A 13,600-nucleotide genomic window follows, 5' to 3' on the forward strand; every position below is an offset into this window, starting at 1 on the left:
GTATTTCATGAGAAGAAGTTGATGGAAACATCAAAATTTGAATGAATTAGCGACGTAGCTCACCAGGTGTTATCCTCACGGACACTTTGTCCAGATGTTGTCTTCGTCTGTGGACAGCAAACGTGTCGGTCAGCAGCTGGCGTCAAAGAACGCGCCGCTTCCTCAAGACCTCTCTCTTTCCTGCTGTTAAGACGCCTGAAACGAGGTCTTCTTCCTCTGCTCCTCTACAGCCAGGCACGATGTTTACACCGCCCCCTACTGACAGAAACACACAGTGTAGCTTTGTTCAGTCCCACCACATTAGTTGATGGAGCCTCATTTCTTTGAGTGTAAAGATGGTTTTAAAGTCCAGACACAACCAAGACAGACACACAAAGCGCAGCAGCAGATAAACGCTGTGGCTGAAATGTTCTCAGGTAAGTCTGCAGGGTTGAGGACGTGAACTCCTCGTCTCCCCGTGACTGCGTTCATACGTGTTCTTCACGGAACGAGTGAAGAGGGACGTGTTTATGATGAGGAGTGTGGTGAAAAGAACCCTCCGGTGGTTCTGATGAACTGGACGTGATGCCTGAGGAGCCTCGGGTCTGCAGCAGCTCCACCGCTCCTCTGAATGAATGCGTCTGCCTCCTCTCTGACGGACTCCTTGTGTGAGGAGCCAAGTCCTTCGGCAGCGAGGGCCGGGGGAGCAGCGATCCTGTGGCTTGGACCGACGCTCCTAAATGCTTCGAACGCTCCAGCGGGAAAACTCCCTGCCAGCGGTGGTGTGAGATTCCAGTTGGTTCACACCCTCCCACACGGCGTCCGCCGACCGCTGCTGCTCGGCCTGCCAGTCAGCAGCCGAGCGGTCGGTCAGATTCCTCCGACACCTACAGCCGCAGCTCTCTGACACGCTGGGCCGACCTCAGCGGGTCACAGGAAGCGTATCTGTTCAGGAGGAATTTGGCTGTTTTTTACCAAGTAGTTTGTGTTTTTGTGGTTTGACAGCAGGATAACCAGGAAACTACTGGAGCCATTTTCACGAAAGTTAGTGGAGGGGGCGGAGCCTGGGCCAAAGAAGGGCCCGATGAACTCTGGGACACGTCTGATCAGGTTTTTTTTGGTGGGTTCTGTTGTAGTCAGCAGGATGACCTTTCACAGGTGCTTCACATGTCCATTGCTCTGCAGCTCATTTGTGATTGACGTGTGTTAGTGAGGCGGCACGGTGGAGCAGTGGTCATCCCTGTGACCTCACAGCAAAAGGGTTGTGGGTGGAGCCCCAGCTGGAGCACGGGGTCTTTCTGGGTGAGTCTCCATGTTCTCCCTGTTCCTGCTGGGTTCTCTCTGGTACTCCAGCTTCCTCCACAGTCCAAAGACATCAAGAGGGACCAGGTTAATCCAGACTCTAAATTGACCGTAGGCGTGGCTGGGAGAGCCAATGGTTGTCTGTCTATATGTGTTGGCCCTGCCATGGACTGGTGACCCGTCCAGGGGGAAGGCTGCTGGGATAGGCTCCACCCCCCGCCCGACACCACCACCCTTGACAGGGTAAGAGGTAGAAAATGGATGGATGGGTGTCTTAGCGAGCTCTTCACCCTGTCTCTCCTCACACCACAACAACCAGTAAAGAAAACTCAGGTTGCTACAGGCGATCTGAAGTTCTACCACAGAGCTCCAGGACGCACATTTCGATCAGAGGTCAGAAATGTCAAGTTGAACCCATTGACCTACCGTGTGCAAGAGACGCACTAACAGAGGAGTGACATGGTTATGTAGGCCAACCTGAGAGTTAGTGTCGCCGTGGGTCCCCAAATGTGCAAAGCTAACGTTATGCTAAGATCAAGCTACGGCACCACAACTAGCTTCTAGCTTTTGACATGAGGACGTTGAACGAAAAACCTCTGCGGTCTCGTTTAGCTACTTAATAGCAACCGCCGCTCAAGCACACATGAAAAACTCACTTCAAAGTGTGACGCATTTTTATTGTAGAAGGAAACATTCAGACCGCAGGCCTTGTTTCAAGCGTTTAACCAACAACCTCACGGACTTCGTTGCGACTGAACGGCTCGTGAGGTCACGCTAACTTATTCTGGGTATTAGGGCTCTTTTCAGCAACTTTGGCAATGCTTCTTTCCTTGATGAACCAGATGGACTCCGACAAAAAGAGATGTTTCGAATGAATGTTTTTGGTTTTCACACTTAATTGGAGTCTCCTCTTTAGTCTCATTCACATTCTTGTCTGGTATTTTAGGTCCACTGATCAAGTTTGTCTCCTTTTGTGTCTCATCGTCTGTTACATTAAGTCCCTGAGTCTCTGGTCAGAAGGGAAAATGTCTCACGGTGCGACAATGAGGTCTTGTGAACCTCGTTTCCGATCCTCTCGTATTTCTCTTTTATCAAAATGTACAGACAGATTACGTTCCTGATTTATATTCGCTCATGAATCACCACGTTAAGTCAACGTCACAGATAAAGCAGCCAGCTTGAACTCTGACCCGCGGCGGCGTCCCGCTGACCGCCGATAAAAGACAAACTCCAGTCTGAGTGCACAACATCCACATGAGACAGCGTTTATTCCAGCTGTGAAAAATACATCCATTCACGTGACTTCAGAGGTCGCGGGATGATAAAATCCACGAAAACACTTTTCAATAAAAACATAGTGTCATTTGATGCAAATAAATAAGTTGAAAAGGCCTGTTGGGATAAATGACGTCTGTGTTGGAAACATGAAGATAAAGGAAGCGTGAAGGGACAAAAAAAACACAATATGAGAGAAACCCGCCGTTACAAAGCAGACGAATCGATCCGTGTCGGCGTGTGGGCTGTGTAGCGTTGGCGAAGAACCTCCTCAACGCAGCGACGCAGACATAGAGGAGAGCTCCTGCAGTCTTGAACTTCCGGGTCTAAATGTCTGTCAGCGTGTCGTCCGTGCAAACAGCAGCTGCAGTTCTGAAGCTCGGCGCTGCGTACGCCGCTGTGGGTCCTGGGAAAAAAACGCACCTTACCCACCAAATAGACCCCCGCCGGAAAAACCCCCAAACAATCAAACGTTAAAATAAACCCAATTCCACGTCAGCCGATGAGCTCAATGCTGCTGTGTGAGTTCATGCAGAGCGTAAAAAGACCTGTTGACAGTCAAAGAAAAGCTGTGAAAATGTTACAAATACAGCAAACACGCAAGCAGAGGTGGAGTTTTTCATGTGGGTGTTTATTTGGTGCCCCCGCCCTCCCCACAGCAGTACACCGGCGCGCATCAGAACCGCCGCCGTTTGTCAGCGGAGGAGCGAATCAGAGCTCAGCGAGGTTTCCAAAAGAAATGAAAGGGCCGACAGACGCGCGTGTTGCTGTGGATGATTGACTCTCACAGTTCTTGTGAGTTCAAAGTCATCTGATCTGCAAAGTGGATGTTGAAGAGTTCGATGAAACCTTCTAGGCATCATGGAAGCGACGGGAGAGGCATCAGTCGGTCTGCAGTGAAGCTGTGAAGCATCGTCACACTGCCACACCAGCAAGAACCTGCAACTCTCTGCTCCTTTATCATCAACACCTTTGAAGGACATCACGTAAACGGACATTTATAGTCAGTAATGATAAAAGCTGCCACAAGTTAATGCCCAACCGCATCATCAATAATCAATTAGCTTTTATTCCGTAATTGCAATGTGCAAACATTAAAAACGCACTTTTAAAATACTGTGCATACATTTGAAGGATCTGTGCATGTTCCAACAGCTCGAACACCGATGTTGTGTTCAGACCAAACGTGAGGGCAGTTCTCCTCTCCCGGGGTTACAACTTGTGTTTGATAAAACCACGCCGTCAACCGCTCTCACCCAGGAAAGAGGAGAAGTTCAGGGTCTTACCTCCATGTAGACGCACCACTTCTTCCCTTCATCCTCACGACTGAGACAATCACTGCCTTGTACCTGTGGAGGTCGCAGGTGTATCGTAAAAAACAAACCGTCCCGACAGTTTTTACTTTGACTGAACTGCAATCAAACTGAGCAAAATAATGCCAAAGCATAAATACGGTGATGCTGACTTGTACAAAGTATGAATGCTCGGTCAGCCAGGTCGGTCCACAAGATGACAAGCACACAACTTCAAAAACGCTCGTTTTCTCAGTGGAGTTTGGCTCGGATCAACTTCAGTCCCCACCGTTTCTGGCCAGTGATTTTTCAACGTGTCCTGGTGATTTCTGCACCATTGCCTGGCATGAAAACGCGTCTTTCACAAAACCGCTTCGCGTTTGGTCTGAACTCAGCATTACTGGCAGGAGTACTGTTACTTTTCTAAAACATGAAGAATACAGTTGCAGTTTCTGGTGCATGTTGTAGGTAAACAACGAAAAAAACCCAACATAAAACTCACCGCTGACTTTTTTTGGAGAACACTACAGTAAACGTGGATGTTTGTTACACCAGAGAAATCAAACCTAAGCGGAATAAAAATGCAACAGCACAACACAAACATTGTCAGGTGCGACTGCAGTGGGAGTCCGAGGAGTAAAGTGCAGACAAACGGACATAGTGACATCGTCATGCTGAACCAGGAGGAGGCACAAACTGGACAAAATAAACCGACAGCTACAAGCTACTTCATGCCAGTAAAACACAGCTCTGACTTATTCAGAAACATTCCAGGTAAAATAGTCATCTATCAGTCAGAGAATACAAAAATACTTCCATGTTTTAAGGTTTCTAGTGGTCCACGTTCAGTGACTGAGGCAGGTCACGTTTCAGACTCAAGGGATTCATAGATACAGATATATATTTTTTTCTCTCTCTCTTTGAACTGACCACAAGTTTATTCCACCACATTAAGACCCGATCGGAGCAGCTCAAGATAACACTGATTGAAAGATTCAATCATCACAGGTGACCACAAACAAAACAGACTGTACATTCACTTCAAGTAAATCAATGCTCTGACGACTGGGCCGCCGCGGAAAAGAAAAGACAGGGAAAAGAAATTTGTAATGTCGATGTCGATTCTTTCAGCGATTCAAGAGTTAATCTGAACTGGGAAATAAAAGGTATTTTTAACAAGCCGCATCAAACCACTATTTTTTTGGTTGAGTCATGTGCAAAGTTCCCGGAGAAGCTGTTTAGTTACTCGTTGCATTGATTATTTTCGTAACAGTCGATGCCATGGGTTCTGAGGCTTGGCAGAGTTGAACCAGCAACTTCAGTTGTCTCTATCATCCACAGAAAGCTCTCATTGGCCGTCGTAACACGCCGCGGCGGACGTCACTGCGGCGAGACTCGGAGACGGAACAGTGATATGAACCGATGTCCAGATACGACGCTCGCTCTCGGCCTTTGACCAGCCTGTGAGGGTGTTTTGAAGCCACACTGGGAAGTTTTCCCCTTCAGCTAAAGATGGAGCTTCGTCACATTTCATTTCTTCATAAAAATCCTCACTTTACGTAACGATGCAGTCTTCATGGCCACGCCTTCTGTCTTGAGTTTGTAATTTGAGAGGATATTCAGCCTTACAGTTGAATTTGTCTCATTTTTAAGGTTCATACACATTTTTTTTTACCAATAACTCTGAATTTTGATTTATCAACATGTGTATGCTTGCATCAGAACCTCAAATCTGAGGGGGATGTGATAATAGGAGAGAAAAAACTAAACAAAAGAACGTTCAGACTCTACAGGTCCACTGCAGGAACTAACTGAGAGGTTCAAGAGCTCCTCAGGTCCTTGCAGACTAAACCTGTACCTGCAAGAACTCTGGGAAATCGCCAGGTGGCGCTAATGTTTACAGGAACGCGTATGTTTCCCAGACAACAGCCCTGAAGGAGGTCCCACAGGGTTGTTCATGTAATAATGTCGAAAGTGGTGAAAATGTTATACTTCAAGTGGTGAAGACAAGTCGGCCTGTCTAACTAACCTTTACGTGCCTCTTGCCTACTGCGGTGCATCTCCTACCAGGTGCTGTGGTAGGGGTTCCCCCACTGGCCTCAGGGACAGAGCTCTAGACGGTCTTCACCTGGAGAATTGTGCCTCTCTAACAGTCCTGACGGCTGGAAGGGAACCGCTGTAAAACAAGATCATGCCCAGTGTAGCTTCAAAAACCCAAACATCTGATCCGTCCATCCAGACTGCTGCCCGACCCTACAGTGTGCTGCTGAGTATCTCTGAAACCTGGGTGTTGGTTTGGTCGTCTGAGTCCACGTCCTGAGCACCGGCCTCTTCTGGCTCCTCGCTACCAGATTCTACCTGTGCAACAACCACCGACACCCCTGCAGCCTTCAACGTCTCGGTCATCTCTCCCTCCTGCTCTTCCTCCCAGCACCTCCTCTGGTGGTCTAGCGAGAGCTCCTTACAGGGCTCAACAAAGATTCTGCGTATATGGGGGTGGTTCTCCCTGTGGCGGCCCTTCCGAGCCTCCAGGACACAGCTGGCGTGGCTTACATAAGTGTTGCCCTGCACTGAGGGTAGATCCGTGGACATAGGCAAGTCGAGGTCATGCTGCTTGGTGTAGACGCCCTCAGATAAGGACCCGGTGTGACTCTCACTGCTGTGGCCGCGGAGCCAGCGCTGTGGCCCGCTGAAATACTGGCCCCTGTGGCTCCTGGAGAGGAGTTTGCGTTTAGCAGGGGGGTTGGAAAGGGCCCTTAGGGGTGGGGTACCCTCCTGGTGGCTCTTTGAGAGCGAGAGGCCCTCCAGAGTCTTGGTGGTGTCAGACAGTGCAGGGGAGAGCGGCAGGGATAGTGGCAGGTCTTTGGAGAATCGGGGGGACAGGGGGACAGATGGTGAGGTGGGAAAGGTCCTGGAGAGGGAGGGAGAGCGAGGCAGACTGGAGGTAGAGAGAGGGAAGTCTTTGGATAAAGAGGGGGAGTGGGGGAGGCGGGGTGAAGATAAGGGCGCATCTTTAGGCTTTGCATCCTTCACCCCTGGAGAGAGGGGGAGGTCTTTGAGAGGGCAGCTGTACCTGAGAGGGTAAAGGAAGAGCATCCATCAGATTATCAACATGGCGGACAAAGTGAACGATGTTTGGAAGACTTTTACTGTAAAAAAAACAACAATTTTATCGGTATACCAAATTTCTCAAGACACAATGGGGGAAATGGGGGAGGTTTGTAATTGAGGGGAAAAAAGTTCCAGTTCCAAACAAGACGCTGTTCTAGACCTGCCCAGGACCTTTGGGAATATGCAGTATGTACTGTACGATGCCACAAACAAACAACTCACCTGAGCTCATGGATCTGGAGAACGTCTGGGGCACTTCCACCCAGCGAATGCATGGCCTGCTGGGATAGATCCTGGGACGGAGAGTAAAGCAGGTCCAGTTCACGGGGGCTCAGGGCGTCGCTGGAGTCATAATCGCTGTCAGTCGGCAGAAAAACCTCGGAGGAGCCATCTTCATCTGAGCCGAGCAGAGAATCTGCGAGCGCAAAGAGAGACACTGTAGAGGTGCAATGTTTTCTTTTGAGTATAAAATCAGACACATCTTCTAACGTCGTACCGCTGATGGCTTTCCTCCTGCAAAGTTCTGGTGAGGGGGAAGGTGTGGGCAGGTAGTCCATAGTAGAGGAGGTGGAGTCAGTCTTCTGCTGGTTGGAGCTACTCTCCGGCACACTGGCATCCACCAGGCAGGTGATGGGCACGCCGCCACGGGGCTGCTTGTAGCGGGCGTACTGCAGTGCATCTGTGATCCAGCGAAGATCACGACGCACCTCGTCCAGCTGCTACAGAAGAGCCAAAGATAAACCAATTATAACCTCTTAAAGTTGTAGCTTTTCTGCAAGAATCCAACTAAAGCTCAAATTACTTGTGTCATTTATTTGGCTTGAAAAACGAATCACAGGATTATCAGTGTCTGTCTGTATGCAGATGATACGTTCATATATTTATCATTTGGAATCGGCTCTAAGAATAACTGCAGGCCTGCTACCACAAGGCTCCGTTCTGATTTCAGTAGAGCGAAAAAAAAACAAAATTGTTTTAATGATTTGATCGGGGAAAAAATGATTAGTTGTACTGCAAAATACTGCAGCTTTCCTTTATTTTCCTTCTTATGTCTGACGATATTCTAGGAATGTGTTCACGGTCTAGAAATGTGAAAGCAGGCTGACATTGATTTTGTGCAGCTCCTGTTTTATTTTGGATCTTTAAATTAGAGTGAAACATATCAAGAGCGAGCGAGCACACACACACACTGACTGCAAGGATGACCTGGCTGGAAAGAATGCCGAGCCTGCGATGGAAGAGCGGGAGTCTCTGCGGCATAAAAACATGAAGGGGATTCCTCTCCGTCCCACAGAGACGCTGAACTTCCGACCTTTGTTTGTTTACCAACAACATTTCTCACTGGTCTCGTTCTCTCCCGGCCTCACATGCACGTCATCAACAAACTGGTCTACTCACAGCTGTCATATCATCGAGCTCTGATTAAATATTGAAACAAATCAACGAGACTCGCTGACGTATTTCCTTGAAGCCACGCTGAGGCTCAAAAGATGTCTGCATCGTGTTTCAAAGGTCTGGTGTGCAGAATTTAGGATTATTACATAAATTATTGTCAGAAATGGATTATAGTGTTCATAACTGTTTTCATAACTGGAGGACACGTTAATAAAATGGTTTAAACCTTGCTTAACTGACACGTTTCGCTGCCTGCGACGGCGCGGCACGACCGTCAGCTACGGTGGCAAATAATGCCAGGTTTGGGTTCATGGTTCTGCTGCGTTCAAGCCCTGAACGGCGGTCAACTAACTTTTATGTTGACAGCAATCACATTTTGTCAGAACAGATTCGCAGTCGGTCTATTGATCAATTTGTTCCCCCACCCGCAGTTTTGATTCATCGTTGATGATTTCAGTTCTTCAAATGATCTCTCAGTTGCGTAAAAAAATGGCTGAATTTGTAAGAAATATTCCTGTCTAACTGCTGCTTTAATTACAGAATTTGGAGGAATTTTCAGAAGCCTGTAATTAGTTGATGTGCCACAGACAAAAGGTTGGCATTTTTGTTCACGTCAACTCTGCTAATGTCTCCAACGGTTTCATTTATACGGGTTTATGGACACCTGTAATGCTCTTTACAACCCAAAAGAAATGATACTAAAATTTGGGCAGAACAACAAAGGAGGTTTACTCAAACTGCACCCAGATCACATCATTCCAGGGGACCCAGACATCTTCCCTCGTCTGATGTATGCTAATGTTTAGCAGCAGGAAGAGACGGTCGTATCTGTGACTCAGTTAGCCGTGAAGAAGAAAAGCCACATGTGGAGTGTGCAGACGTTGCTGCAGACAGCGTCTGCTGCTGTCTGAGCGCTGAATATTTTCCCCCATCAACATGTGGCGAGTCTAAACAAACTGTCCAATTAGACGGCATCACGTCATCTTCACACTAACCCACTTTCACTGCTACGCAAACACACACAGAGTCGAGACCTCCCAGATTGGACGAGCGGGGCGCTGCTCTGTGAGTGTATGTGTGTGTGTGTGTGTGTGTGTGTGTGTGTGTGTGTGCGCGCGCGCGTGTGTGTGTGTGTGAGATCGGTCTTTGTGGGGACCTCAAGGGCATTTTTAGAAAGTGAGGGCATCTTTGGAAAGTGTTGACATGTTTGCAAAGTGAGAATATTTTAAAAAATAACAAGACATTAGCAGAGAATAGAACATTTTTCAAAGTGGGAACAGAAAAAAATGGTTATTTTTGGAAAGTTGAGGACATTAATAGAAAGCGAAGGCATTTTGGAAAATGAGAACATAAGAAAGGGAGTGTGTTTTTTAAGCTAAAGTACATTTGAAGGTTTTTTTGGAAAGTGAGGACATTTGTAGAGAAAAGGCCATTTTTAAACTGAGGACTTTATTTACAGATCCTTAAATAGAATATTTCTAAAATTAGAACTTGAAGTGCTGCCAAGCCAAAGCAGCTTGAAGATAAAAATAACATGCTCACAGTGAAGCATCCTCACGTCTTTGGTGGAGACATGACACCACATCCCTGTCGTGAGCTTTTCCCTTACAAACTTTGATAGAAACAAATGATCAACATTCTCTCAGGCTGTCAACATAGGAGTCCACAGTTCACATGCAAAGGTCGGAGCTGGAAGTTTGAGTGGGGAAAAGTACTTTTTCTTTGTTACAGCAACATTTTGAGTGAAAGTGCCACCTTATAGGCAGTAAATTTAGCACATAACTGGAGAGGAGAACAAGAAACGACGGATCGTTTATAAGATATTAAACTCTTCCTCTTTGGCCTTCAATAATGTTTGAAATTTTTACAGTACTAAAATGATTAAAAAAAAACAACAACTTGTGTTGAGAACGACTGTAATTCTGCCTGAAATTTTTTACAACACTTAAGAAGTACAGCTGAATTTGGAGAAAGTTTATTTATTTGGCAAACATCAGGTGGAAAGGGGTGTGGCCAGTGTTGTTAGATGTGCGATCCGAAGTGAGAGGTGCTTTGATTGTGGCGCTTTCCCGCCAGTGGGCGTTTATAAAACCCGCATCCCGTGAATGATGTCGCGCATTGAGCCCCTCAAAAAGATGATTAATTCTGCGGTATGAAGAAGAGGAAGAAGAAGAAGCAGAAGAAGAGGAAGCAGAAGAAGGACTCCGTCCATGTTAAAAGGGTCTTCACACCAGCCTGACGAGTCAGTCTCCATTTTTGGGTGAAGACGCTCCTGAGACGAGGACGTTTGTGTCTGTTGTTCATCTGCCGTTTGCTGTCTAATTAGTGCAGTGTGAGGTTAAGCATCAGGTGTAGAGAACTGTCTGACCGTGACGCCCTCACAAGTATAGAAGAGTGTCTTTAATGACACAACTCCACATGCTCTGATTGGTATTATTTTTTCCCCTGACATTCTCTCACCCGCTCGCTCTCTCTCCCTCTCTCGGAGCAATTTGTGGTCAGGGGGGCCACTTTTTTCCAGACTTTAAAATCACAGACAGAGCAAGACGGATGGTTTTACACACACACACACACACACACACACACACACACACACACACACACACACACTCCTCTGGCAGCGCTGCCATTGGAGAGCACCCTCGTGGTTTTGTGGTCGGTGTCCATTAACGGCGGCGGCGAGCTCTTCACAGAGAAAAATCCCCAGAGGCGTTTACTTTCATACTTTCATACTCTCGGACGTGTGACAGCGCAGCAGCCAGTTGTGGACTTCTTTAACACAAGAAAAACAAGCTGTTTAACAGCTAATACGGCCAGCAGTTAGACTTTATTACATGGCTAGCAGGGATACGCGGCGCTGCCCCGGCAAAATTAACTTGTGATGTCCTCTCGTGCACAATTACATGAAAACAAAAAACCCTAAAGACAAATATAATTCAGTTCTACTTCATTCACTCATAATACAACAATGTAATGCATCAGTTCTGCCTTGAATTCAACTTCAAGTCAAGTTTTTGTTGACGCTGTGAGTGAGGTGATATTTCCACTTTATTATTGAGGCTGTAGCCAGTGGAGTTGATGTGCTGGACAGAAAGGTGGACTGGCAGAAAAAGACGGCACGGAGCAGCCGCCAGGTGTGTAACAGTGAATAAAATGCACCCTGAATGAATAAAGATTAAGAAAACAAACAAAAAGTGTAAAAGCCAATATTAAGATGCAAATAAATGCAAATGATATGAGGCAAGAATCTTCCCATCGGCTAAGAAATTACAACCCCTGACACGGCAGATGGTTTGTGATACGGAACCATCTGGTAAGTCCTCCGTTTTGAAGAGGACGCTTTCAAGAAATACTCACCAGACGATTGGATGAGCCATCTGTCAATCACAGGCTAACATCAACAGATCAGAGCAAGCAGAAGCCAGTCGGTGCAAGAGAGGAATCATGAGCTGCGTTCTTGGTTATTCACTTAAAGAGGAAACACTCCCCAGCTCTGAGGGAACCGATGCTCTAGCAGCGTCTGCGCTAACCCCTCGCCGGCTGCCATTGTTGCTCATGTCATTAGACCGAAAACCCGCCTGTAGCTAAAAGTAGCTCCTCCCTGATTGGCTGAACCGGGAAACTTGACTTGAAGCCTGGCGAGGCGGATTCCTCTGTGAATCCAACAACCTCGCATGGTCAGAGGATCTATTAATCCATACTGGGCAACTCCCACAATCCAGTCACCAGATGCTCAAAGCATTCCTCCGGTTAGATGGAGACAAAGTTTGATCATTTTTGGAGAATTACGATGACCTGGATAACGGAGAATATTCACAAACACAGACAAAGAAGAAGTCCTTCATTCAGAGAGCGCGAAGAGAGAGAAAGACGGCGCTCACCTCAACAATCTGCCATGAAACAGGAAGCATCGAGTTGGAAGCCACAAGTTATCCTCGAGACAATGGATGACAAAACATGAACTGGGGAACGTTCCCCTGGATTACTGGATCAGATTACCAGAGGAGATTAAACTAGACACAACGCGACCCAAAATCAAAGCTTTCTGTTGCAAATCCCATCCCTTGACAGAGGAACGTCTAAAATTACATTAAAAATCTAAAAATGGATTTCGCACTCATTTTATGTCATTTTTCTCAGGGAAAAAAGCAGACTTGAAATAAAATCCTGAAAATGAGCTTCATTAAAACGCTCCCTCGTTTTTCCAGTAAATGAAGGGCGGCAGTGACGTCGGTCCCGCTTTAATCAAGTTGAATAAATCAGAGTGTTAAGAAGCTGAAACCACACAACTTCTCTCACAACAACCAGCTGACTCAGAGCTGCAGACGTCTTTTCATTTTGAACACCATTACCAACCATGACAGAGGCTCCATTTAAAGAATCTATTAGAGGATTCTTTGTTTCACAGCCAAATTAGCGTGACTTTTCCATAAACTAGTTAGCAGACTTTTCCCATTCTTTCTGCTATTCTTGCAAAGGCAGGCTGAGAGTGCAAGCGCAACAAAGAGAATCAAGCAGCAACTCGGACAAGGAGTCCCACTAGCGCCCTCTAGGGCCACGGTTGATTCTGTCAACATAAGCTCATTCCTCATCGGCTCAGAGGGGGGATACCTCTGAAGGTCCGAACCCACACCAGCCGCTGTTGCAGTCACGCAAACTCTGTATTTTCTTTTCTCATCGCGCTATGGTGGCATTCCTCAAAAGTATCTGTAATTGCAGAATCTCCATGGAAACAGCTCCACCGCAACAAACAGAGCCAGTGTGGTTGCTTCACTCCCGCGCTACACGCACGTGGCGTAACACACATCTCCACTGTGTTTTAGGTGCAGGCGTTCACAAACAGGAACGAAGTATCGGCGCTCGTCCACTGGGAGAGAGCAGCGTAGGTGTGCTTCTTACCTGGATGTAGTCCAGTATGAGCTGATGTCTCTGTTTGGCTGTCGCCACCTCGCTGTCTGTGATGGCCTCCCGCAGTGCCTGCTGGGTAATGAAGGCATCCAGGTCCAGCACGGAGGACAGACGGCAGTACAAACTGATGAACTTCTCCTTGTAGGTGCAGAAGTGCACTGAGGGAGAAAATAGAAGAGGAAAATAATTCCAGGTGGATTTAATTTGCTGGTGGAAAAGGACGCAAGAACGTCCAGAAAAACAATCTATAAAGTAGTTTTCTAAAAATGTATTGTTAGCAATAAACCAAAACAGTGTGGGCGTGTATATTTCAGCTTTTCAGGTAACTGAGAGGAGAA

The 13,600-nt window shown here is 47.0% G+C and overlaps 1 protein-coding gene across 4 annotated transcripts in view; it reads right to left on the reverse strand.

Moving 5' to 3' along the window:
* Positions 1-2,548: 2,548 nt before the first annotated feature.
* ankfn1a (ankyrin repeat and fibronectin type III domain containing 1a) overlaps positions 2,549-13,600 on the reverse strand; it is an 88,297-nt gene continuing 77,245 nt past the window's right edge. For all 4 annotated transcript variants that reach the window (XM_086195371.1, XM_086195372.1, XM_086195373.1 and 1 more), the window contains exons 22-25: positions 13,254-13,420; positions 7,456-7,678; positions 7,182-7,374; positions 2,549-6,921 (exon numbers count right to left, since the gene is read on the reverse strand). In XM_086195371.1, coding sequence (XP_086051497.1) covers positions 6,102-6,921; positions 7,182-7,374; positions 7,456-7,678; positions 13,254-13,420 — 1,403 coding nt within the window. In that variant the 3' untranslated portion in view covers positions 2,549-6,101. The remainder of the gene's footprint in view (positions 6,922-7,181; positions 7,375-7,455; positions 7,679-13,253; positions 13,421-13,600) is intronic.

The sequence above is a fragment of the Aulostomus chinensis genome, chromosome 23 (assembly GCF_037954235.1).
Source record: "Aulostomus chinensis isolate RoL2024-O1b breed Wild chromosome 23, RoL_Achi_v1.0, whole genome shotgun sequence".
NCBI classification, from domain to species: Eukaryota; Metazoa; Chordata; class Actinopteri; order Syngnathiformes; family Aulostomidae; genus Aulostomus; species Aulostomus chinensis.